Here is a 24,082-nt window from a genome sequence, read left to right on the forward strand (position 1 = left end):
GCTGACCTACTGCTCGGTAAGTTACTCAGCTTAGAGTCCGTTAGTCCCATCCTGTAACCGTAAAATGAGCCAAGTATCGGACCAGAAAACTATGAAGCAGGACAAAAACACACTTTTGCAATGCTTCAGGACTATAGGATGTCCTATTTTCACTGGCAATGTCCCGACCCTACCAGCGTATATGGTTGCTTTCATTGAACATGTGATTGCATTTAATATAGTATCCATATGTTATTCTGCAACTAATTCCACCATGGTACCTGGGCCTGGAGTTGGGGGTGATGGTTCTGGCTCCTTGCCGCTGGAGGTTGGAGGTGGGGGTGTCTTGTCCTTAGGTCCAGTTGGTTCTTGAGGCGGAGCACCACTTTCTTCTGGAGCTGGCTTTGTTGGATTTTCCTCTCCCGGGGGTTTCGGTGTCACTTTGAAAGAAAAGGCAAGGGATGAGTGTTGACAGAATTCAGATTACTCATGCATTTTCAGTTGAACCTTGTAAAATGTTGTAAGCAACCTTAAGACAATACTTTCAATCTGCATTACAAATAAGTTACTGGAAAGTGATACTAAATAACGTCAAGCTCTTTGCCAATACACTGCTTTATTAAAGCCTCCCAACGGTGTCTGGGTTGGGGGGGTTATTTGACCATCCTTCATCATGCTCTTCAGTGCGGTTTAGTGAACGTGGGATGAGGGAGCATGAAAGTACAGCACAATAAACAGGTGTGGCATTCTGCCCTCAGCATTCCACATTTTAAATATGCAGCCTCAGGCATCTGTTACACACGTCCCCCGTTCAAATCTCATCCAGGCGCGAGTCTAATTAGTTGATGAGATCTAACATTCAGTGGCATTCTGTGATTTGATCCTAAGCAGTATACTTCCTGCATATATATAATGTAACAACATGAACACACCTGGCCCTCCTGAGGGTGAGGGTTCTGGCTCCTTGTTGCCGGAGGTTGGAGGTAGGGGTGTCTTGTCCTTCGGTGCAGTTGATTCTTGAGGTGGAGCGCCACTCTCTTCTGGAGCTGGCTTTGTGGGCTTTTCCTCAATCGGGGGTTTGGGTGTCACTTTGAAAGAAAAGCAAGAGATGGGTGTTGACAGAAGGTACATTGCATTGACTTGGGAGCATGTAATTACAGCGAAATAAAGGAATTTGTTATCCTGCTCTCTGCAGCCTATAACATGCAGTCTAGGACACATGTTACGGATGTGGTCACATTTTCCTGCCATCCAGGGCAACCCTAATTCGTTTTTTAGATCTGAGAAATGCATGCATATTCTGCGCTATTTGATCAATATTATTATACAGCTGATATGAAGATATATTAATTAAAATCAAGCAACATTAACACACTTGAGCATGTAACAAACTTTGTATATCATTACGCACAGGAAGTATAAAATGAGTATCTTCATCCTGAAATAACTGTACGAAACACCTCAGAATGTTGGGGAGGATCAACGCTAAAGCACAGTGAGCTGCTAACCCCTTCTGTTAGCACCACCTACTTTGACGTAGTTATGCTCCCTTCATCACCAGCACTGCCCACATTGTTGGTAGTGTCACTCTGAAACAACCTGACCCTACTGCTCGGTAAGTTACTCCTATTCCGCTATGAACCCAGCCTACAGTCCGTTAGTCCCACCCTGTTCCAGAAAAATGAGCCAATTATGGGACCAGAAGACTATAAAGCAGGACAAATCACACTTGCAATGCTTCAGGACCCTTGGATAGCCTTTTGTAACCGGCAATGTCCTAACCCTATCAGAGCATATGGTTGCTTTCATTGAACATACGATTGCATTTAATATATTATACATATGTGACTTTGCAACGAATTCCACCATGGTACCTGGGCCTGGACTTGGGGGTGATGGTTCTGGCCCCTTGTTGCTGGAGGTTGGAGGTGCAGGTGTCTTGTCCTTCGATGCAGTTGGTTCTGGAGGAGGAGCACAAACCTTACTAATTGGCTGGGTCGTGTGGTGGCGGAGTTAAAAACGAATTTTAATTCATACGATCTAACCCAGAAAACATGGATATGATATGTCATATATTATCCATGTGCTTTGAAAATAATTTTTCCAATGTACCTGGGCTTCGTGAAGATGGACTTGGTGCAGGGGGTCCACTTGCTCTGGAGCAGCAGAATCTGACCTTGTAGTTGTAACATGGCAGTCCTCCTTGATCCTCATTGACACATTTCAGTCCTTTATTCTTGTCACAAGTGATTGTCTGGCCCAATTCCTGCCATGGGGTATTCGGGAATCTCTCTGCTTTGCATTCAATGTTTTGCACCGGTGAGTCAGGCAGACAAACCACTTTCCCTGAGGCTATGACCTTCTGGTAAGATTCCTCATCTCCGCCATTTTCTTCATCAGGATATTGCTCATCGTACCAATCAGACCAGCCTGGAGCACAGTCTTCTGCAAAGATACATTCTTAATCAGTCTTCAAACAATTACTATATAAATCAACTCCTTTTTCTCCAAGGTAATGTTCTGAAAGCTATAAAATGTATCAAAACTACGAATGCTCCATTGCTATGAGCATACAACAAACTATGTATATCATTATGCACCGGAATAGAATGAGTATTTTCATACTGAATTAACGTACGTAATGCTTCAGAATGTTGTGGAGGCTCAAAGCTAAAGAGCAGTGAGCTCCCAAACCTTCTGTTAGCACCACCTACTTTTATGTAAATATGCTGCCTTAATCACCAGCATTGCTCACATAGTTGGTAGTGTCACTCTGAAGCAGTCTGACCTACTGCTCGGTAAGTTACTCAGCTTAGAGTCCGTTAGTCCCACCCTGTTACCGTAAAATGAGCCAAGTATCAGACCAGAAGACTATGAAGCAGGACAAAAACAAACTTTTGAAATGATTCAGGACCATAGCATAGCCTTTTGTCACTGGCAATGTGCCGACCCTACCAGCGTATATGGTTGCTTTCATTGAACATGTGATTGCATTTAATATAGTATCCATATGTTATTCTGCAACTAATTCCACCATGGTACCTGGGCCTGGAGTTGGGGGTGATGGTTCTGGCTCCTTGCCGCTGGAGGTTGGAGGTGGCGGTGTCTTGTCCTTGGGTCCAGTTGGTTCTTGAGGCGGAGCCCCACTCTCTTCTGGAGCTGGCTTTGTTGGCTTTTCCTCTCCCGGGGGTTTCGGTGTCACTTTGAAAGAAAAGGCAAGGGATGAGTGTTGACAGAATTCAGATTACTCATGCATTTTCAGTTGAACCTTGTAAAATGTTGTAAGCAACCTTAAGACAATACTTTCAATCTGCATTACAAATAAGTTACTGGAAAGTGATACTAAATAACGTCAAGCTCTTTGCCAATACACTGCTTTATTAAAGCCTCCCAACGGTGTCTGGGTTGGGGGGGTTATTTGACCATCCTTCATCATGCTCTTCAGTGCGGTTTAGTGAACGTGGGATGAGGGAGCATGAAAGTACAGCACAATAAACGGGTGTGGCATTCTGCCCTCAGCATTCCACATTATAAATATGCAGCCTCACGCATCTGTTACACAGGTTGTCCCCCGTTCAAATCTCATCCAGGCGCAAGTCTAATTCGTTGATGAGATCTAACATTCAGTGGTATTCTGTGATTTGATCCTAAGCAGTATACTTCCTGCATATATATAATGTAACAACATGAACACACCTGGCCCTCCTGAGGGTGAGGGTTCTGGCTCCTTGTTGCCAGAGGTTGGAGGTGCGGGTGTCTTGTCCTTCGATGCAGTTGGTTCTGGAGGAGGAGCACAAACCTTACTAATTGGCTGGGTCGGGTGGTGGCGGAGGTAAAAACGAATGTATATTCATACGATCTAACCCAGAAAACATTATGGATATGATGACAAGTCATATATTATCCATGTGCTTTGCAAATAATTTTTCCAATGTACCTGGGCTTCGTGAAGATGGACTTGGTGCAGGGGGTCCACTTGCTCTGGAGCAGCAGAATCTGACCTTGTAGTTGTAACATGGCAGTCCTCCTTGATCCTCATTGACACATATCAGTCCTTTATTCTTGTCACAAGTGATTGTCTGGCCCAATTCCTGCCATGGGGTATTCGGGAATCTCTCTGCTTTGCATTCAATGTTTTGCACCAGTGAGTCAGGCAGACAAACCACTTTCCCTGAGGCTATGACCTTCTGGTAAGATTCCTCATCTCCGCCATTTTCTTCATCAGGATATTGCTCATCGTACCAATCAGACCAGCCTGGAGCACAGTCTTCTGCAAAGATACATTCTTAATCAGTCTTCAAACAATTACTATATAAATCAACTCCTTTTTCTCCAAGGTAATGTTCTGAAAGCTATAAAATGTATCAAAACTACGAATGCTCCATTGCTATGAGCATACAACAAACTATGTATATCATTATGCACCGGAATAGAATGAGTATTTTCATACTGAATTAACGTACGTAATGCTTCAGAATGTTGTGGAGGCTCAAAGCTAAAGAGCAGTGAGCTCCCAAACCTTCTGTTAGCACCACCTACTTTTATGTAAATATGCTGCCTTAATCACCAGCATTGCTCACATAGTTGGTAGTGTCACTCTGAAGCAGTCTGACCTACTGCTCGGTAAGTTACTCAGCTTAGAGTCCGTTAGTCCCACCCTGTTACCGTAAAATGAGCCAAGTATCAGACCAGAAGACTATGAAGCAGGACAAAAACAAACTTTTGAAATGATTCAGGACCATAGCATAGCCTTTTGTCACTGGCAATGTGCCGACCCTACCAGCGTATATGGTTGCTTTCATTGAACATGTGATTGCATTTAATATAGTATCCATATGTTATTCTGCAACTAATTCCACCATGGTACCTGGGCCTGGAGTTGGGGGTGATGGTTCTGGCTCCTTGCCGCTGGAGGTTGGAGGTGGCGGTGTCTTGTCCTTGGGTCCAGTTGGTTCTTGAGGCGGAGCCCCACTCTCTTCTGGAGCTGGCTTTGTTGGCTTTTCCTCTCCCGGGGGTTTCGGTGTCACTTTGAAAGAAAAGGCAAGGGATGAGTGTTGACAGAATTCAGATTACTCATGCATTTTCAGTTGAACCTTGTAAAATGTTGTAAGCAACCTTAAGACAATACTTTCAATCTGCATTACAAATAAGTTACTGGAAAGTGATACTAAATAACGTCAAGCTCTTTGCCAATACACTGCTTTATTAAAGCCTCCCAACGGTGTCTGGGTTGGGGGGGTTATTTGACCATCCTTCATCATGCTCTTCAGTGCGGTTTAGTGAACGTGGGATGAGGGAGCATGAAAGTACAGCACAATAAACGGGTGTGGCATTCTGCCCTCAGCATTCCACATTATAAATATGCAGCCTCACGCATCTGTTACACAGGTTGTCCCCCGTTCAAATCTCATCCAGGCGCAAGTCTAATTCGTTGATGAGATCTAACATTCAGTGGTATTCTGTGATTTGATCCTAAGCAGTATACTTCCTGCATATATATAATGTAACAACATGAACACACCTGGCCCTCCTGAGGGTGAGGGTTCTGGCTCCTTGTTGCCAGAGGTTGGAGGTGCGGGTGTCTTGTCCTTCGATGCAGTTGGTTCTGGAGGAGGAGCACAAACCTTACTAATTGGCTGGGTCGGGTGGTGGCGGAGGTAAAAACGAATGTATATTCATACGATCTAACCCAGAAAACATTATGGATATGATGACAAGTCATATATTATCCATGTGCTTTGCAAATAATTTTTCCAATGTACCTGGGCTTCGTGAAGATGGACTTGGTGCAGGGGGTCCACTTGCTCTGGAGCAGCAGAATCTGACCTTGTAGTTGTAACATGGCAGTCCTCCTTGATCCTCATTGACACATATCAGTCCTTTATTCTTGTCACAAGTGATTGTCTGGCCCAATTCCTGCCATGGGGTATTCGGGAATCTCTCTGCTTTGCATTCAATGTTTTGCACCAGTGAGTCAGGCAGACAAACCACTTTCCCTGAGGCTATGACCTTCTGGTAAGATTCCTCATCTCCGCCATTTTCTTCATCAGGATATTGCTCATCGTACCAATCAGACCAGCCTGGAGCACAGTCTTCTGCAAAGATACATTCTTAATCAGTCTTCAAACAATTACTATATAAATCAACTCCTTTTTCTCCAAGGTAATGTTCTGAAAGCTATAAAATGTATCAAAACTATGAATGCTCCATTGCTATGAGCATACAACAAACTATGTATATCATTATGCACCGGAATAGAATGAGTATTTTCATACTGAATTAACGTACGTAATGCTTCAGAATGTTGTGGAGGCTCAAAGCTAAAGAGCAGTGAGCTGCCAAACCTTCTGTTAGCACCACCTACTTTTATGTAAATATGCTGCCTTAATCACCAGCATTGCTCACATAGTTGGTAGTGTCACTCTGAAGCAGGCTGACCTACTGCTCGGTAAGTTACTCAGCTTAGAGTCCGTTAGTCCCACCCTGTTACCGTAAAATGAGCCAAGTATCAGACCAGAAGACTATGAAGCAGGACAAAAACAAACTTTTGAAATGATTCAGGACCATAGCATAGCCTTTTGTCACTGGCAATGTGCCGACCCTACCAGCGTATATGGTTGCTTTCATTGAACATGTGATTGCATTTAATATAGTATCCATATGTTATTCTGCAACTAATTCCACCATGGTACCTGGGCCTGGAGTTGGGGGTGATGGTTCTGGCTCCTTGCCGCTGGAGGTTGGAGGTGGCGGTGTCTTGTCCTTGGGTCCAGTTGGTTCTTGAGGCGGAGCCCCACTCTCTTCTGGAGCTGGCTTTGTTGGCTTTTCCTCTCCCGGGGGTTTCGGTGTCACTTTGAAAGAAAAGGCAAGGGATGAGTGTTGACAGAATTCAGATTACTCATGCATTTTCAGTTGAACCTTGTAAAATGTTGTAAGCAACCTTAAGACAATACTTTCAATCTGCATTACAAATAAGTTACTAGAAAGTGATACTAAATAACGTCAAGCTCTTTGCCAATACACTGCTTTATTAAAGCCTCCCAACGGTGTCTGGGTTGGGGGGGTTATTTGACCATCCTTCATCATGCTCTTCAGTGCGGTTTAGTGAACGTGGGATGAGGGAGCATGAAAGTACAGCACAATAAACGGGTGTGGCATTCTGCCCTCAGCATTCCACATTATAAATATGCAGCCTCACGCATCTGTTACACAGGTTGTCCCCCGTTCAAATCTCATCCAGGCGCAAGTCTAATTCGTTGATGAGATCTAACATTCAGTGGTATTCTGTGATTTGATCCTAAGCAGTATACTTCCTGCATATATATAATGTAACAACATGAACACACCTGGCCCTCCTGAGGGTGAGGGTTCTGGCTCCTTGTTGCCAGAGGTTGGAGGTGCGGGTGTCTTGTCCTTCGATGCAGTTGGTTCTGGAGGAGGAGCACAAACCTTACTAATTGGCTGGGTCGGGTGGTGGCGGAGGTAAAAACGAATTTATATTCATACGATCTAACCCAGAAAACATTATGGATATGATGACAAGTCATATATTATCCATGTGCTTTGCAAATAATTTTTCCAATGTACCTGGGCTTCGTGAAGATGGACTTGGTGCAGGGGGTCCACTTGCTCTGGAGCAGCAGAATCTGACCTTGTAGTTGTAACATGGCAGTCCTCCTTGATCCTCATTGACACATATCAGTCCTTTATTCTTGTCACAAGTGATTGTCTGGCCCAATTCCTGCCATGGGGTATTCGGGAATCTCTCTGCTTTGCATTCAATGTTTTGCACCAGTGAGTCAGGCAGACAAACCACTTTCCCTGAGGCTATGACCTTCTGGTAAGATTCCTCATCTCCGCCATTTTCTTCATCAGGATATTGCTCATCGTACCAATCAGACCAGCCTGGAGCACAGTCTTCTGCAAAGATACATTCTTAATCAGTCTTCAAACAATTACTATATAAATCAACTCCTTTTTCTCCAAGGTAATGTTCTGAAAGCTATAAAATGTATCAAAACTATGAATGCTCCATTGCTATGAGCATACAACAAACTATGTATATCATTATGCACCGGAATAGAATGAGTATTTTCATACTGAATTAACGTACGTAATGCTTCAGAATGTTGTGGAGGCTCAAAGCTAAAGAGCAGTGAGCTGCCAAACCTTCTGTTAGCACCACCTACTTTTATGTAAATATGCTGCCTTAATCACCAGCATTGCTCACATAGTTGGTAGTGTCACTCTGAAGCAGGCTGACCTACTGCTCGGTATGTTACTCAGCTTAGAGTCCGTTAGTCCCATACTGTAACTGTAAAATGAGCCAAGTGTCGGACCAGAAAACTATGAAGCAGGACAAAAACACACTTTTGCAATGCTTCAGGACTATAGGATGGCCTATTTTCACTGGCAATGTCCCGGCCCTACCAGCGTATATGGTTGCTTTCATTGAATATGTGATTGCATTTAATATAGTATCCATATGTTATTCTGCAACTAATTCCACCATGGTACCTGGGCCTGGAGTTGGGGGTGATGGTTCTGGCTCCTTGCCGCTGGAGGTTGGAGGTGGGGGTGTCTTGTCCTTGGGTCCAGTTGGTTCTTGAGGCGGAGCGCCACTCTCTTCTGGAGCTGGCTTTGTTGGCTTTTCCTCTCCCGCGGGTTTCGGTGTCACTTTGAAAGAAAAGGCAAGGGATGAGTGTTGACAGAATTCAGATTACTCATGCATTTTCAGTTGAACCTTGTAAAATGTTGTAAGCAACCTTAAGACAATACTTTCAATCTGCATTACAAATAAGTTACTGGAAAGTGAAACTAAATAACGTCAAGCTCTTTGCCAATACACTGCTTTATTAAAGCCTCCCAACGGTGTCTGGGTTGGGGGGGTTATTTGACCATCCTTCATCATGCTCTTCAGTGTGGTTTAGTGAACGTGGGATGAGGGAGCATGAAAGTACAGCACAATAAACGGGTGTGGCATTCTGCCCTCAGCATTCCACATTATAAATATGCAGCCTCAGGCATCTGTTACACAGGTTGTCCCCCGTTCAAATCTCATCCAGGCGCAAGTCTAATTAGTTGATGAGATCTAACATTCAGTGGCATTCTGTGATTTGATCCTAAGCAGTATTCTTCCTGCATATATATAATGTAATAGCATGAACACACCTGGCCCTCCTGAGGGTGAGGGTTCTGGTTCCTTGTTGCCGGAGGTTGGAGGTGGGGGTGTCTTGTCCTTCGGTCCAGTTGGTTCTTGAGGTGGAGCGCCACTCTCTGCTGGTGCTGGTGGCTTTGTTGGCTTTTCCTCAACCGGGGGTTTCGGTGTCACTTTGGAAGAAAAGCCAGGGATTGGGTTTTGACAGAATGTGCATTGCACTGACATGTGACAATGTAAGTACTGCAAAATAAAGGAATGTGTTATCCTGCCCTCTGCAGCCTATAACATGCAATCTATAATGCATGTTACAGATGTGGTCAACCATTCCTGACTTCCAGGGCAAACCTATTTCATTTCTGAGATCTGGGAAATGTACGCGCATTCTGCGCTATTTGATCGTAAGTATGGCCGGTATAAACATATACACAATAAATAAAAACTTGCAAACGTAACACACCTGGCCCTCCTGAGGGTGAGGGTTCTGGTTCCGTGTTGCCGGAGGTTGGAGGTGGGGGTGTCTTGTCCTTCGGTCCAGTTGGTTCTTGAGGTGGAGCGCCACTCTCTGCTGGTGCTGGTGGCTTTGTTGGCTTTTCTTCAACCGGGGGTTTCGGTGTCACTTTGGAAGAAAAGCCAGGGATTGGGTTTTGACAGAATGTGCATTGCACTGACATGTGACAATGTAAGTACTGCAAAATAAAGGAATGTGTTATCCTGCCCTCTGCAGCCTATAACATGCAATCTATAACGCATGTTACAGATGTGGTCAACCATTCCTGACTTCCAGGGCAAACCTATTTCATTTCTGAGATCTGGGAAATGTACGCGCATTCTGCGCTATTTGATCGTAAGTATGGCCGGTATAAACATATACACAATAAATAAAAACTTGCAAACGTAACACACCTGGCCCTCCTGAGGGTGAGGGTTCTGGCTCCTTGTTGCCGGAGGTTGGAGGTGCGGGAGTCTTGTCCTTTGATCGAGTTGGTTCTTGAGGCGGAGCGCCGCTCTCTTCTGGAGCTGGCTTTGTGGGCTTTTCCTCAACCGGGGGTTTGGGTGTCACTTTGAAAGAAAAGCAAGAGATGGGTGTTGACAGAAGGTATATTGCATTGACTTGGGAGTATGTAATTACAGCAAAATAAAGGAATTTGTTGTCCTACCCTCTGCAGCCTATAACATGCAGTCTAGGACACATGTTACGGATGTGGTCACATTTTCCTGCCATCCAGGGCAACCCTAATTCGTTTTTTAGATCTGAGAAATGCATGCATATTCTGCGCTATTTGATCAATATTATACAGCTGATATGAAGATGTATTAATTAAAATCAAGCAACATTAACACACCTGAGCATGTAACAAACTTTGTATATCATTACGCACAGGAAGTATAAAATTAGTATCTTCATCCTGAATTAACTGTACGAAACGCCTCAGAATGTTGGGGAGGATCAACGCTAAAGCACAGTGAGCTGCTAACCCCTTCTGTTAGCACCACCTACTTTGACGTAGTTATGCTGCCTTAATCACCAGCACTGCCCACATTGTTGGTAGTGTCACTCTGAAGCAACCTCACCTACTGCTCGGTAAGTTACTCCTATTCCGCTACGAACCCAGCCTAGAGTCCAGTAGTCCCACCTTGTTCCAGTAAAATGAGCCAAGTATGGGACCAGAAGACTATAAAGCAGGACAAAATCACACTTTTGCAATTCTTCAGGACCCTACGATAGACTTTTGTAACCAGCAATGTCCTAACCCTATCAGAGCATGTGGTTGCTTTCATTGAACATACGATTGCATTTAATATATTATACATATGTGACTTTGCAACGAATTCCACCATGGTACCTGGGCCTGGACTTGGGGGTGATGGTTCTGGCTCCTTGTTGCTGGAGGTTGGAGGTGCAGGTGTCTTGTCCTTCGATGCAGTTGGTCCTGGAGGAGGAGCACAAACCTTACTAATTGGCTGGGTCGGGTGGTGGCGGAGTTAAAAACGAATGTATATTCATACGATCAAACCCAGAAAACATTATGGATATGATGGCATGTCATATATTATCCATGTGCTTTGCAAATAATTTTTCCAATGTACCTGGGCTTCGTGACGATGGACTTGGTGCAGTGGGTCCACTTGCTCTGGAGCAGCAGAATCTGACCTTGTAGTTGTAACATGGCAGTCCTCCCTGATCCTCATTGACACATTTCAGTCCTTTATTCTTGTCACAAGTGATTGTCTGGCCCAATTCCTGCCATGGGGTATTGGGGAATCTCTCTGCTTTGCATTCAATGTTTTGCACTGGTGAGTCAGGCAGACAAACCACTTTCCCTGAGGCTATGACCTTCTGGTAAGATTCCTCATCTCCGCCATTTTCTTCATCAGGATATTGCTCATCGTACCAATCAGACCAGCCTGGAGCACAGTCTTCTGCAAAGATACATTCTTAATCAGTCTTCAAACGAGTACTATATATACCAACTCCTTTTTCTCCAAGGTAATATTCTGAAAGCTATAAAATGTATCAAAAATATGAATGTTCCATAGCTTCGAGTGTACGACAAACTTTGTATATCATTATGCACCTGAAGCATAGAATGAGTATTTTCATACTGACTTAACCGTATTTAAAGCTTCAGAATGTTGTGGAGGCTCAAAGCTAAAGCATAGTGAGCTGCCAACCCCTTCTGTTAGCACCACCCACTTTTTGTAGATACGGCGCATTAATCACCAGCATTGTTCACATAGTTGGTAGTGTCACTCTGAAACAAGCTGACCTACTGCTCGGTAAGTTACTCAGCTTAGAGTCTATTAGTCCCACCCTGTTACAGTAAAATGAGCCAAGTATCAGACCAGAAGACTATGAAGCAGGACAAAAACACACTTTTGCAATGATTCAGGACCATAGCATAGCCTTTTGTCACTGGCAATGTCCCGACCCTACCAGTGCATATGGTTGCTTTCATTGAACATGTGATTGCATTTAATATAGTATCCATATGTTATTTTGCAACTAATTCCACCATGGTACCTGGGCCTGGAGTTGGGGGTGATGGTTCTGGCTCCTTGCCGCTGGAGGTTGGAGGTGGGGGTGTCTTGTCCTTGGGTCCAGTTGGTTCTTGAGGCGGAGCGCCACTCTCTTCTGGAGCTGGCTTTGTTGGCTTTTCCTCTCCCGGGGGTTTCGGTGTCACTTTGAAAGAAAAGGCAAGGGATGAGTGTTGACAGAATTCAGATTACTCATGCATTTTCAGTTGAACCTTGTAAAATGTTGTAAGCAACCTTAAGACAATACTTTCAATCTGCATTACAAAAAAGTTACTGGAAAGTGATACTAAATAACGTCAAGCTCTTTGCCAATACACTGCTTTATTAAAGCCTCCCAACGGTGTCTGGGTTGGGGGGGTTATTTGACCATCCTTCATCATGCTCTTCAGTGCGGTTTAGTGAACGTGGGATGAGGGAGCATGAAAGTACAGCACAATAAACGGGTGTGGCATTCTGCCCTCAGCATTCCACATTATACATATGCAGCCTCACGCATCTGTTACACAGGTTGTCCCCCGTTCAAATCTCATCCAGGCGCAGGTCTAATTCGTTGATGAGATCTAACATTCAGTGGTATTCTGTGATTTGATCCTAAGCAGTATGCTTCCTGCATATATATAATGTAACAACATGAACACACCTGGCCCTCCTGAGGGTGAGGGTTCTGGCTCCTTGTTGCCGGAGGTTGGAGGTGCGGGTGTCTTGTCCTTCGATGCAGTTGGTTCTGGAGGAGGAGCACAAACCTTACTAATTGGCTGGGTCGTGTGGTGGTGGAGTTAAAAACGAATTTATATTCGTACGATCTAACCCAGAAAACATTATGGATATGATGACAAGTCATATATTATCCATGTGCTTTGCAAATAATTTTTCCAATATACCTGGGCTTCGTGAAGATGGACTTGGTGCAGGGGTTCCACTTGCTCTGGAGCAGCAGAATCTGACCTTGTAGTTGTAACATTGCAGTCCTCCTTGATCCTCATTGACACATTTCAGTCCTTTATTCTTGTCACAAGTGATTGTCTGGCCCAATTCCTGCCATGGGGTATTCGGGAATCTCTCTGCTTTGCATTCAATGTTTTGCACCGGTGAGTCAGGCAGACAAACCACTTTCCCTGAGGCTATGACCTTCTGGTAAGATTCCTCATCTCCGCCATTTTCTTCATCAGGATATTGCTCATCGTACCAATCAGACCAGCCTGGAGCACAGTCTTCTGCAAAGATACATTCTTAATCAGTCTTCAAACAATTACTATATAAATCAACTCCTTTTTCTCCAAGGTAATGTTCTGAAAGCTATAAAATGTATCAAAACTACGAATGCTCCATTGCTATGAGCATACAACAAACTATGTATATCATTATGCACCGGAATAGAATGAGTATTTTCATACTGAATTAACTTACGTAATTCTTCAGAATGTTGTGGAGGCTCAAAGCTAAAGAGCAGTGAGCTGCCAAACCTTCTGTTAGCACCACCTACTTTTATGTAAATATGCTGCCTTAATCACCAGCATTGCTCACGTAGTTGGTAGTGTCACTCTGAAGCAGGCTGACCTACTGCTCGGTAAGTTACTCAGCTTAGAGTCTATTAGTCCCACCCTGTTACAGTAAAATGAGCCAAGTATCAGACCAGAAGACTATGAAGCAGGACAAAAACACACTTTTGCAATGATTCAGGACCATAGCATAGCCTTTTGTCACTTTCAATGTCCCGACCCTACCAGTGCATATGGTTGCTTTCATTGAACATGTGATTGCATTTAATATAGTATCCATATGTTATTTTGCAACTTATTCCACCATGGTACCTGGGCCTGAAGTTGGGGGTGATGGTTCCGGCTCATTGCTGCTGGAGGTTGGAGGTGGGGGAGTCTTGTCCTTGGGTCCAGTTGGTTCTTGAGGCGGAGCGCCACTCTCTTCTGGAGCTGGCTTTGTTGGCTTTTCCTCTCCCGGGGGTTTCGGTGTCACTTTGAAAGAAAAGGCAAGGGATGAGTGTTGACAGAATTCAGATTACTCATGCATTTTCAGTTGAACCTTGTAAAATGTTGTAAGCAACCTTAAGACAATACTTTCAATCTGCATTACAAATAAGTTACTGGAAAGTGAAACTAAATAACGTCAAGCTCTTTGCCAATACACTGCTTTATTAAAGCCTCCCAACGGTGTCTGGGTTGGGGGGGTTATTTGACCATCCTTCATCATGCTCTTCAGTGTGGTTTAGTGAACGTGGGATGAGGGAGCATGAAAGTACAGCACAATAAACGGGTGTGGCATTCTGCCCTCAGCATTCCACATTTTAAATATGCAGCCTCAGGCATCTGTTACACAGGTTGTCCCCCGTTCAAATCTCATCCAGGCGCAAGTCTAATTAGTTGATGAGATCTAACATTCAGTGGCATTCTGTGATTTGATCCTAAGCAGTATTCTTCCTGCATATATATAATGTAATAGCATGAACACACCTGGCCCTCCTGAGGGTGATGGTTCTGGCTCCTTGTTGCCGGAGGTTGGAGGTGGGGGTGTCTTGTCCTTCGGTCCAGTTGGTTCTTGAGGTGGACCGCCACTCTCTGCTGGTGCTGGCTTTGTTGGCTTTTCCTCAACCGGGGGTTTCGGTGTCACTTTGGAAGAAAAGCCAGGGATTGGGTTTTGACAGAATGTGCATTGCACTGACATGTGACAATGTAAGTACTGCAAAATAAAGGAATGTGTTATCCTGCCCTCTGCAGCCTATAACATGCAATCTATAACGCATGTTACAGATGTGGTCAACCATTCCTGACTTCCAGGGCAAACCTATTTCATTTCTGAGATCTGGGAAATGTACGCGCATTCTGCGCTATTTGATCGTAAGTATGGCCGGTATAAACATATACACAATAAATAAAAACTTGCAAACGTAACACACCTGGCCCTCCTGAGGGTGAGGGTTCTGGCTCCTTGTTGCCGGAGGTTGGAGGTGCGGGAGTCTTGTCCTTTGATCGAGTTGGTTCTTGATGCGGAGCGCCGCTCTCTTCTGGAGCTGGCTTTGTGGGTTTTTCCTCAACCGGGGGTTTGGGTGTCACTTTGAAAGAAAAGCAAGAGATGGGTGTTGACAGAAGGTATTTTGCATTGACTTGGGAGTATGTAATTACAGCAAAATAAAGGAATTTGTTATCCTACCCTCTGCAGCCTATAACATGCAGTCTAGGACACATGTTACGGATGTGGTCACATTTTCCTGCCATCCAGGGCAACCCTAATTCGTTTTTTAGATCTGAGAAATGCATGCATATTCTGCGCTATTTGATCAATATTATACAGCTGATATGAAGATGTATTAATTAAAATCAAGCAACATTAACACACCTGAGCATGTAACAAACTTTGTATATCATTACGCACAGGAAGTATAAAATTAGTATCTTCATCCTGAATTAACTGTACGAAACGCCTCAGAATGTTGGGGAGGATCAACGCTAAAGCACAGTGAGCTGCTAACCCCTTCTGTTAGCACCACCTACTTTGACGTAGTTATGCTGCCTTAATCACCAGCACTGCCCACATTGTTGGTAGTGTCACTCTGAAGCAACCTCACCTACTGCTCGGTAAGTTACTCCTATTCCGCTACGAACCCAGCCTAGAGTCCAGTAGTCCCACCCTGTTCCAGTAAAATGAGCCAAGTATGGGACCAGAAGACTATAAAGCAGGACAAAATCGCACTTTTGCAATTCTTCAGGACCCTACGATAGACTTTTGTAACCAGCAATGTCCTAACCCTATCAGAGCATGTGGTTGCTTTCATTGAACATACGATTGCATTTAATATATTATACATATGTGACTTTGCAACGAATTCCACCATGGTACCTGGGCCTGGACTTGGGGGTGATGGTTCTGGCTCCTTGTTGCCGGAGGTTGGAGGTGCGGGTGTCTTGTCCTTCGATGCAGTTGGTTCTGGAGGAGGAGCACAAACCTTACTAATTGGCTGGGTCGTGTGGTGGCGGAGTTAAAAACGAATTTATATTCGTACGATCTAACCCAGAAAACATTATGGATATGATGACAAGTCATATATTATCCATGTGCTTTGCAAATAATTTTTCCAATATACCTGGGCTTCGTGAAGATGGACTTGGTGCAGGGGTTCCACTTGCTCTGGAGCAGCAGAATCTGACCTTGTAGTTGTAACATTGCAGTCCTCCTTGATCCTCATTGACACATTTCAGTCCTTTATTCTTGTCACAAGTGATTGTCTGGCCCAATTCCTGCCATGGGGTATTCGGGAATCTCTCTGCTTTGCATTCAATGTTTTGCACCGGTGAGTCAGGCAGACAAACCACTTTCCCTGAGGCTATGACCTTCTGGTAAGATTCCTCATCTCCGCCATTTTCTTCATCAGGATATTGCTCATCGTACCAATCAGACCAGCCTGGAGCACAGTCTTCTGCAAAGATACATTCTTAATCAGTCTTCAAACAATTACTATATAAATCAACTCCTTTTTCTCCAAGGTAATGTTCTGAAAGCTATAAAATGTATCAAAACTACGAATGCTCCATTGCTATGAGCATACAACAAACTATGTATATCATTATGCACCGGAATAGAATGAGTATTTTCATACTGAATTAACTTACGTAATTCTTCAGAATGTTGTGAAGGCTCAAAGCTAAAGAGCAGTGAGCTGCCAAACCTTCTGTTAGCACCACCTACTTTTATGTAAATATGCTGCCTTAATCACCAGCATTGCTCACGTAGTTGGTAGTGTCACTCTGAAGCAGGCTGACCTACTGCTCGGTAAGTTACTCAGCTTAGAGTCCGTTAGTCCCATCCTGTAACCGTAAAATGAGCCAAGTGTCGGACCAGAAAACTATGAAGCAGGACAAAAAAACACTTTTGCAATGCTTCAGGACTATAGGATGGCCTATTTTCACTGGCAATGTCCCGACCCTACCAGCGTATATGGTTGCTTTCATTGAACATGTGATTGCATTTAATATAGTATCCATATGTTATTCTGCAACTAATTCCACCATGGTACCTGGGCCTGGAGTTGGGGGTGATGGTTCTGGCTCCTTGCCGCTGGAGGTTGGAGGTGGGGGTGTCTTGTCCTTGGGTCCAGTTGGTTCTTGAGGCGGAGCGCCACTCTCTTCTGGAGCTGGCTTTGTTGGCTTTTCCTCTCCCGGGGGTTTCGGTGTCACTTTGAAAGAAAAGGCAAGGGATGAGTGTTGACAGAATTCAGATTACTCATGCATTTTCAGTTGAACCTTGTAAAATGTTGTAAGCAACCTTAAGACAATACTTTCAATCTGCATTACAAATAAGTTACTGGAAAGTGAAACTAAATAACGTCAAGCTCTTTGCCAATACACTGCTTTATTAAAGCCTCCCAACGGTGTCTGGGTTGGGGGGGTTATTTGACCATCCTTCATCATGCTCTTCAGTGTGGTTTAGTGAACGTGGGATGAGGGAGCATGAAAGTACAGCACAATAAACGGGTGTGGCATTCTGCCCTCAGCATTCCACATTTTAAATATGCAGCCTCAGGCATCTGTTACACAGGTTGTCCCCCGTTCAAATCTCATCCAGGCGCAAGTCTAATTAGTTGATGAGATCTAACATTCAGTGGCATTCTGTGATTTGATCCTAAGCAGTATTCTTCCTGCATATATATAATGTAATAGCATGAACACACCTGGCCCTCCTGAGGGTGAGGGTTCTGGTTCCTTGTTGCCGGAGGTTGGAGGTGGGGGTGTCTTGTCCTTCGGTCCAGTTGGTTCTTGAGGTGGAGCGCCACTCTCTGCTGGTGCTGGCTTTGTTGGCTTTTCCTCAACCGGGGGTTTCGGTGTCACTTTGGAAGAAAAGCCAGGGATTGGGTTTTGACAGAATGTGCATTGCACTGACATGTGACAATGTAAGTACAGCAAAATAAAGGAATGTGTTATCCTGCCCTCTGCAGCCTATACCATGCAATCTATAACGCATGTTACAGATGTGGTCAACCATTCCTGACTTCCAGGGCAAACCTATTTCATTTCTGAGATCTGGGAAATGTACGCGCATTCTGCGCTATTTGATCGTAAGTATGGCCGGTATAAACATATACACAATAAATAAAAACTTGCAAATGTAACACACCTGGCCCTCCTGAGGGTGAGGGTTCTGGCTCCTTGTTGCCGGAGGTTGGAGGTGCGGGAGTCTTGTCCTTTGATCCAGTTGGTTCTTGAGGCGGAGCGCCACTCTCTTCTGGAGATGGCTTTGTGGGCTTTTCCTCAACCCGGGGTTTGGGTGTCACTTTGAAAGAAAAGCCAGAGATGGGTGTTGACAGAAGGTATATTGCATTGACTTGGGAGTATGTAATTACAGCAAAATAAAGGAATTTGTTATCCTACCCTCTGCAGCCTATAACATGCAGTCTAGGACACATGTTACGGATGTGGTCACATTTTCCTGCCATCCAGGGCAACCCTAATTCGTTTTTTAGATCTGAGAAATGCATGCATATTCTGCGCTATTTGATCAATATTATACAGCTGATATGAAGATGTATTAATTAAAATCAAGCAACATTAACACACCTGAGCATGTAACAAACTTTGTATATCATTACGCACAGGAAGTATAAAATTAGTATCTTCATCCTGAATTAACTGTACGAAACGCCTCAGAATGTTGGGGAGGATCAACGCTAAAGCACAGTGAGCTGCTAACCCCTTCTGTTAGCACCACCTACTTTGACGTAGTTATGCTGCCTTAATCACCAGCACTGCCCACATTGTTGGTAGTGTCACTCTGAAGCAACCTCACCTACTGCTCGGTAAGTTACTCCTATTCCGCTACGAACCCAGCCTAGAGTCCAGTAGTCCCACCCTGTTCCAGTAAAATGAGCCAAGTATGGGACCAGAAGACTATAAAGCAGGACAAAATCACACTTTTGCAATTCTTCAGGACCCTACGATAGACTTTTGTAACCAGCATTGTCCTAACCCTATCAGAGCATGTGGTTGCTTTCATTGAACATACGATTGCATTTAATATATTATACATATGTGACTTTGCAACGAATTCCACCATGGTACCTGGGCCTGGACTTGGGGGTAATGGTTCTGGCTCCTTGTTGCTGGAGGTTGGAGGTGCAGGTGTCTTGTCCTTCGATGCAGTTGGTCCTGGAGGAGGAGCACAAACCTTACTAATTGGCTGGGTCGGGTGGTGGCGGAGTTAAAAACGAATTTATATTCATACGATCAAACCCAGAAAACATTATGGATTTGATGACATGTCATATATTATCCATGTGCTTTGCAAATAATTTTTCCAATGTACCTGGGCTTCGTGAAGATGGACTTGGTGCAGTGGGTCCACTTGCTCTGGAGCAGCAGAATCTGACCTTGTAGTTGTAACATGGCAGTCCTCCCTGATCCTCATTGACACATTTCAGTCCTTTATTCTTGTCACAAGTGATTGTCTGGCCCAATTCCTGCCATGGGGTATTGGGGAATCTCTCTGCTTTGCATTCAATGTTTTGCACTGGTGAGTCAGGCAGACAAACCACTTTCCCTGAGGCTATGACCTTCTGGTAAGATTCCTCATCTCCGCCATTTTCTTCATCAGGATATTGCTCATCGTACCAATCAGACCAGCCTGGAGCACAGTCTTCTGCAAAGATACATTCTTAATCAGTCTTCAAACGAGTACTATATATACCAACTCCTTTTTCTCCAAGGTAATATTCTGAAAGCTATAAAATGTATCAAAAATATGAATGTTCCATAGCTTCGAGTGTACGACAAACTTTGTATATCATTATGCACCGGAAGCATAGAATGAGTATTTTCATACTGACTTAACCGTATTTAAAGCTTCAGAATGTTGTGGAGGCTCAAAGCTAAAGCATAGTGAGCTGCCAACCCCTTCTGTTAGCACCACCCACTTTTTTGTAGATACGGCGCATTAATCACCAGCATTGTTCACATAGTTGGTAGTGTCACTCTTAAACAAGCTGACCTACTGCTCGGTAAGTTACTCAGCTTAGAGTCTATTAGTCCCACCCTGTTACAGTAAAATGAGCCAAGTATCAGACCAGAAGACTATGAAGCAGGACAAAAACACACTTTTGCAATGATTCAGGACCATAGCATAGCCTTTTGTCACTTTCAATGTCCCGACCCTACCAGTGCATATGGTTGCTTTCATTGAACATGTGATTGCATTTAATATAGTATCCATATGTTATTTTGCAACTTATTCCACCATGTTACCTGGGCCTGAAGTTGGGGGTGATGGTTCCGGCTCATTGCTGCTGGAGGTTGGAGGTGGGGGAGTCTTGTCCTTGGGTCCAGTTGGTTCTTGAGGTGGAGCGCCACTCTCTTCTGGAGCTGGCTTTGTTGGCTTTTCCTCTCCCGGGGGTTTCGGTGTCACTTTGAAAGAAAAGGCAAGGGATGAGTGTTGACAGAATTCAGATTACTCATGCATTTTCAGTTGAAACTTGTAAAATGTTGTAAGCAACCTTCAGACAATACTTTCAATCTGCATTACAAACAAGTTACTGGAATGTGAAACTAAATAACGTCAAGCTCTTTGCCAAAACACTGCTTTATTAAAGCCTCCCAACGGTGTCTGGGTTGAGGGGGTTATTTGACCATCCTTCATCATGCTCTTCAGTGCGGTTTAGTGAACGTGGGATGAGGGAGCATGAAAGTACAGCAAAATAAACGGGTGTTGCATTCTGCCCTCAGCATTCCACATTATAAATATGCAGCCTCACGCATCTGTTACACAGGTTGTCCCCCGTTCAAATCTCATCCAGGCGCAAGTCTAATTCATTCATGAGATCTAACATTCAGTGGTATTCTGTGATTTGATCCTAAGCAGTATACTTCCTGCATATATATAATGTAACAACATGAACACACCTGGCCCTCCTGAGGGTGAGGGTTCTGGCTCCTTGTTGCCGGAGGTTGGAGGTGCGGGTGTCTTGTCCTTCGATGCAGTTGGTCCTGGAGGAGGAGCACAAACCTTACTAATTGGCCGGGTCGTGTGGTGTCGGAGGTAAAAACGAATTTATGTTCATACGATCTAACCCAGAAAACATTATGGATATGATGACAAGTCATATATTATCCATGTGCTTTGCAAATATTTTTTCCAATGTACCTGGGCTTCGTGAAGATGGACTTGGTGCAGGGGGTCCACTTGCTCTGGAGCAGCAGAATCTGACCTTGTAGTTGTAACATGACAGTCCTCCTTGATCCTCATTGACACATTTCAGTCCTTTATTCTTGTCACAAGTGATTGTCTGGCCCAATTCCTGCCATGGGGTATTCGGGAATCTCTCTGCTTTGCATTCAATGTTTTGCACCGGTGAGTCAGGCAGACAAACCACTTTCCCTGAGGCTATGACCTTCTGGTAAGATTCCTCATCTCCGCCATTTTCTTCATCAGGATATTGCTCATCGTACCAATCAGACCAGCCTGGAGCACAGTCTTCTGCAAAGATACATTCTTAATCAGTCTTCAAACAATTACTATATAAATCAACTCCTTTTTCTCCAAGGTAATGTTCTGAAAGCTATAAAATGTATCAAAACTACGAATACTCCATTGCTATGTGCATACAACAAACTACGTATATCATTATGCACCGGAATAAAATGAGTATTTTCATACTGAATTAACGTACGTAATGCTTCAGAGTGTTGTGGAGGCTCAAAGCTAAAGAGCAGTGAGCTGCCAAACCTTCTGTTAGCACCACCTACTTTTATGTAAATATGCTGCCTTAATCACCAGCATTGCTCACGTAGTTGGTAGTGTCACTCTGAAGCAGGCTGACCTACTGCTCGGTAAGTTACTCAGCTTAGAGTCCGTTAGTCCCATCCTCAAACCTTAAAATGAGCCAAGTGTCGGACCAGAAAACTATGAAGCAGGACAAAAACACACTTTTGCAATGCTTCAGGACTATAGGATGGCCTATTTTCACTGGCAATGTCCCGACCCTACCAGCGTATATGGTTGCTTTCATTGAACATGTGATTGCATTTAATATAGTATCCATATGTTATTCTGCAACTAATTCCACCATGGTACCTGGGCCTGGAGTTGGGGGTGATGGTTCTGGCTCCTTGCCACTGGAGGTTGGAGGTGGGGGTGTCTTGTCCTTGGGTCCAGTTGGTTCTTGAGGCGGAGCGCCACTCTCTTCTGGAGCTGGCTTTGTTGGCTTTTCCTCTCCCGGGGGTTTCGGTGTCACTTTGAAAGAAAAGGCAAGGGATGAGTGTTGACAGAATTCAGATTACTCATGCATTTTCAGTTGAACCTTGTAAAATGTTGTAAGCAACCTTAAGACAATACTTTCAATCTGCATTACAAATAAGTTACTGGAAAGTGAAACTAAATAACGTCAAGCTCTTTGCCAATACACTGCTTTATTAAAGCCTCCCAACGGTGTCTGGGTTGGGGGGGTTATTTGACCATCCTTCATCATGCTCTTCAGTGTGGTTTAGTGAACGTGGGATGAGGGAGCATGAAAGTACAGCACAATAAACGGGTGTGGCATTCTGCCCTCAGCATTCCACATTTTAAATATGCAGCCTCAGGCATCTGTTACACAGGTTGTCCCCCGTTCAAATCTCATCCAGGCGCAAGTCTAATTAGTTGATGAGATCTAACATTCAGTGGCATTCTGTGATTTGATCCTAAGCAGTATTCTTCCTGCATATATATAATGTAATAGCATGAACACACCTGGCCCTCCTGAGGGTGAGGGTTCTGGTTCCTTGTTGCCGGAGGTTGGAGGTGGGGGTGTCTTGTCCTTCGGTCCAGTTGGTTCTTGAGGTGGAGCGCCACTCTCTGCTGGTGCTGGCTTTGTTGGCTTTTCCTCAACCGGGGGTTTCGGTGTCACTTTGGAAGAAAAGCCAGGGATTGGGTTTTGACAGAATGTGCATTGCACTGACATGTGACAATGTATGTACTGCAAAATAAAGGAATGTGTTATCCTGCCCTCTGCAGCCTATAACATGCAATCTATAACGCATGTTACAGATGTGGTCAACCATTCCTGACTTCCAGGGCAAACCTATTTCATTTCTGAGATCTGGGAAATGTACGCGCATTCTGCGCTATTTGATCGTAAGTATGGCCGGTATAAACATATACACGATAAATAAAAACTTGCAAACGTAACACACCTGGCCCTCCTGAGGGTGAGGGTTCTGGCTCCTTGTTGCCGGAGGTTGGAGGTGCGGGAGTCTTGTCCTTTGATCCAGTTGGTTCTTGAGGCGGAGCGCCACTCTCTTCTGGAGATGGCTTTGTGGGCTTTTCCTCAACCGGGGGTTTGGGTGTCACTTTGAAAGAAAAGCCAGATATGGGTGTTGACAGAAGGTATATTGCATTGACTTGGGAGTATGTAATTACAGCAAAATAAAGGAATTTGTTATCCTACCCTCTGCAGCCTATAACATGCAGTCTAGGACACATGTTACGGATGTGGTCACATTTTCCTGCCATCCAGGGCAACCCTAATTCGTTTTTTAGATCTGAGAAATGCATGCATATTCTGCGCTATTTGATCAATATTATACAGCTGATATGAAGATGTATTAATTAAAATCAAGCAACATTAACACACCTGAGCATGTAACAAATTTTGTATATCATTACGCACAGGAAGTATAAAATGAGTATCTTCATCCTGAATTAACTGTACGAAACGCCTCAGAATATTGGGGAGGATCAACGCTAAAGCACAGTGAGCTGCTAACCCCTTCTGTTAGCACCACCTACTTTGATGTAGTTATGCTGCCTTAATCACCAGCACTGCCCACATTGTTGGTAGTGTCACTCTGAAGCAACCTCACCTACTGCTCGGTAAGTTACTCCTATTCCGCTACGAACCCAGCCTAGAGTCCAGTAGTCCCACCCTGTTCCAGTAAA

General features: G+C 44.2%; 1 protein-coding gene across 1 annotated transcript in view; it reads right to left on the reverse strand.

The window, feature by feature from the left end:
- LOC142907463 (uncharacterized) overlaps positions 1-24,082 on the reverse strand; it is a 36,030-nt gene that overhangs the window by 8,890 nt on the left and 3,058 nt on the right. The window contains exons 5-11 of the mRNA XM_076056989.1: positions 22,241-23,493; positions 19,481-21,643; positions 19,237-19,323; positions 16,025-18,451; positions 14,641-15,239; positions 11,228-14,145; positions 10,984-11,070 (exon numbers count right to left, since the gene is read on the reverse strand). Of these exons, the coding sequence (XP_075913104.1) occupies positions 23,231-23,493 (263 nt within the window). The 3' untranslated portion in view covers positions 10,984-11,070; positions 11,228-14,145; positions 14,641-15,239; ... (2 more) ...; positions 19,481-21,643; positions 22,241-23,230. The remainder of the gene's footprint in view (positions 1-10,983; positions 11,071-11,227; positions 14,146-14,640; positions 15,240-16,024; positions 18,452-19,236; positions 19,324-19,480; positions 21,644-22,240; positions 23,494-24,082) is intronic.

The sequence above is a fragment of the Petromyzon marinus genome, chromosome 79, assembly GCF_048934315.1.
Source record: "Petromyzon marinus isolate PM22_M1 ecotype Great Lakes invasive population chromosome 79, UKy_Petmar_22M1.pri1.0, whole genome shotgun sequence".
Lineage (NCBI taxonomy): Eukaryota > Metazoa > Chordata > Hyperoartia > Petromyzontiformes > Petromyzontidae > Petromyzon > Petromyzon marinus.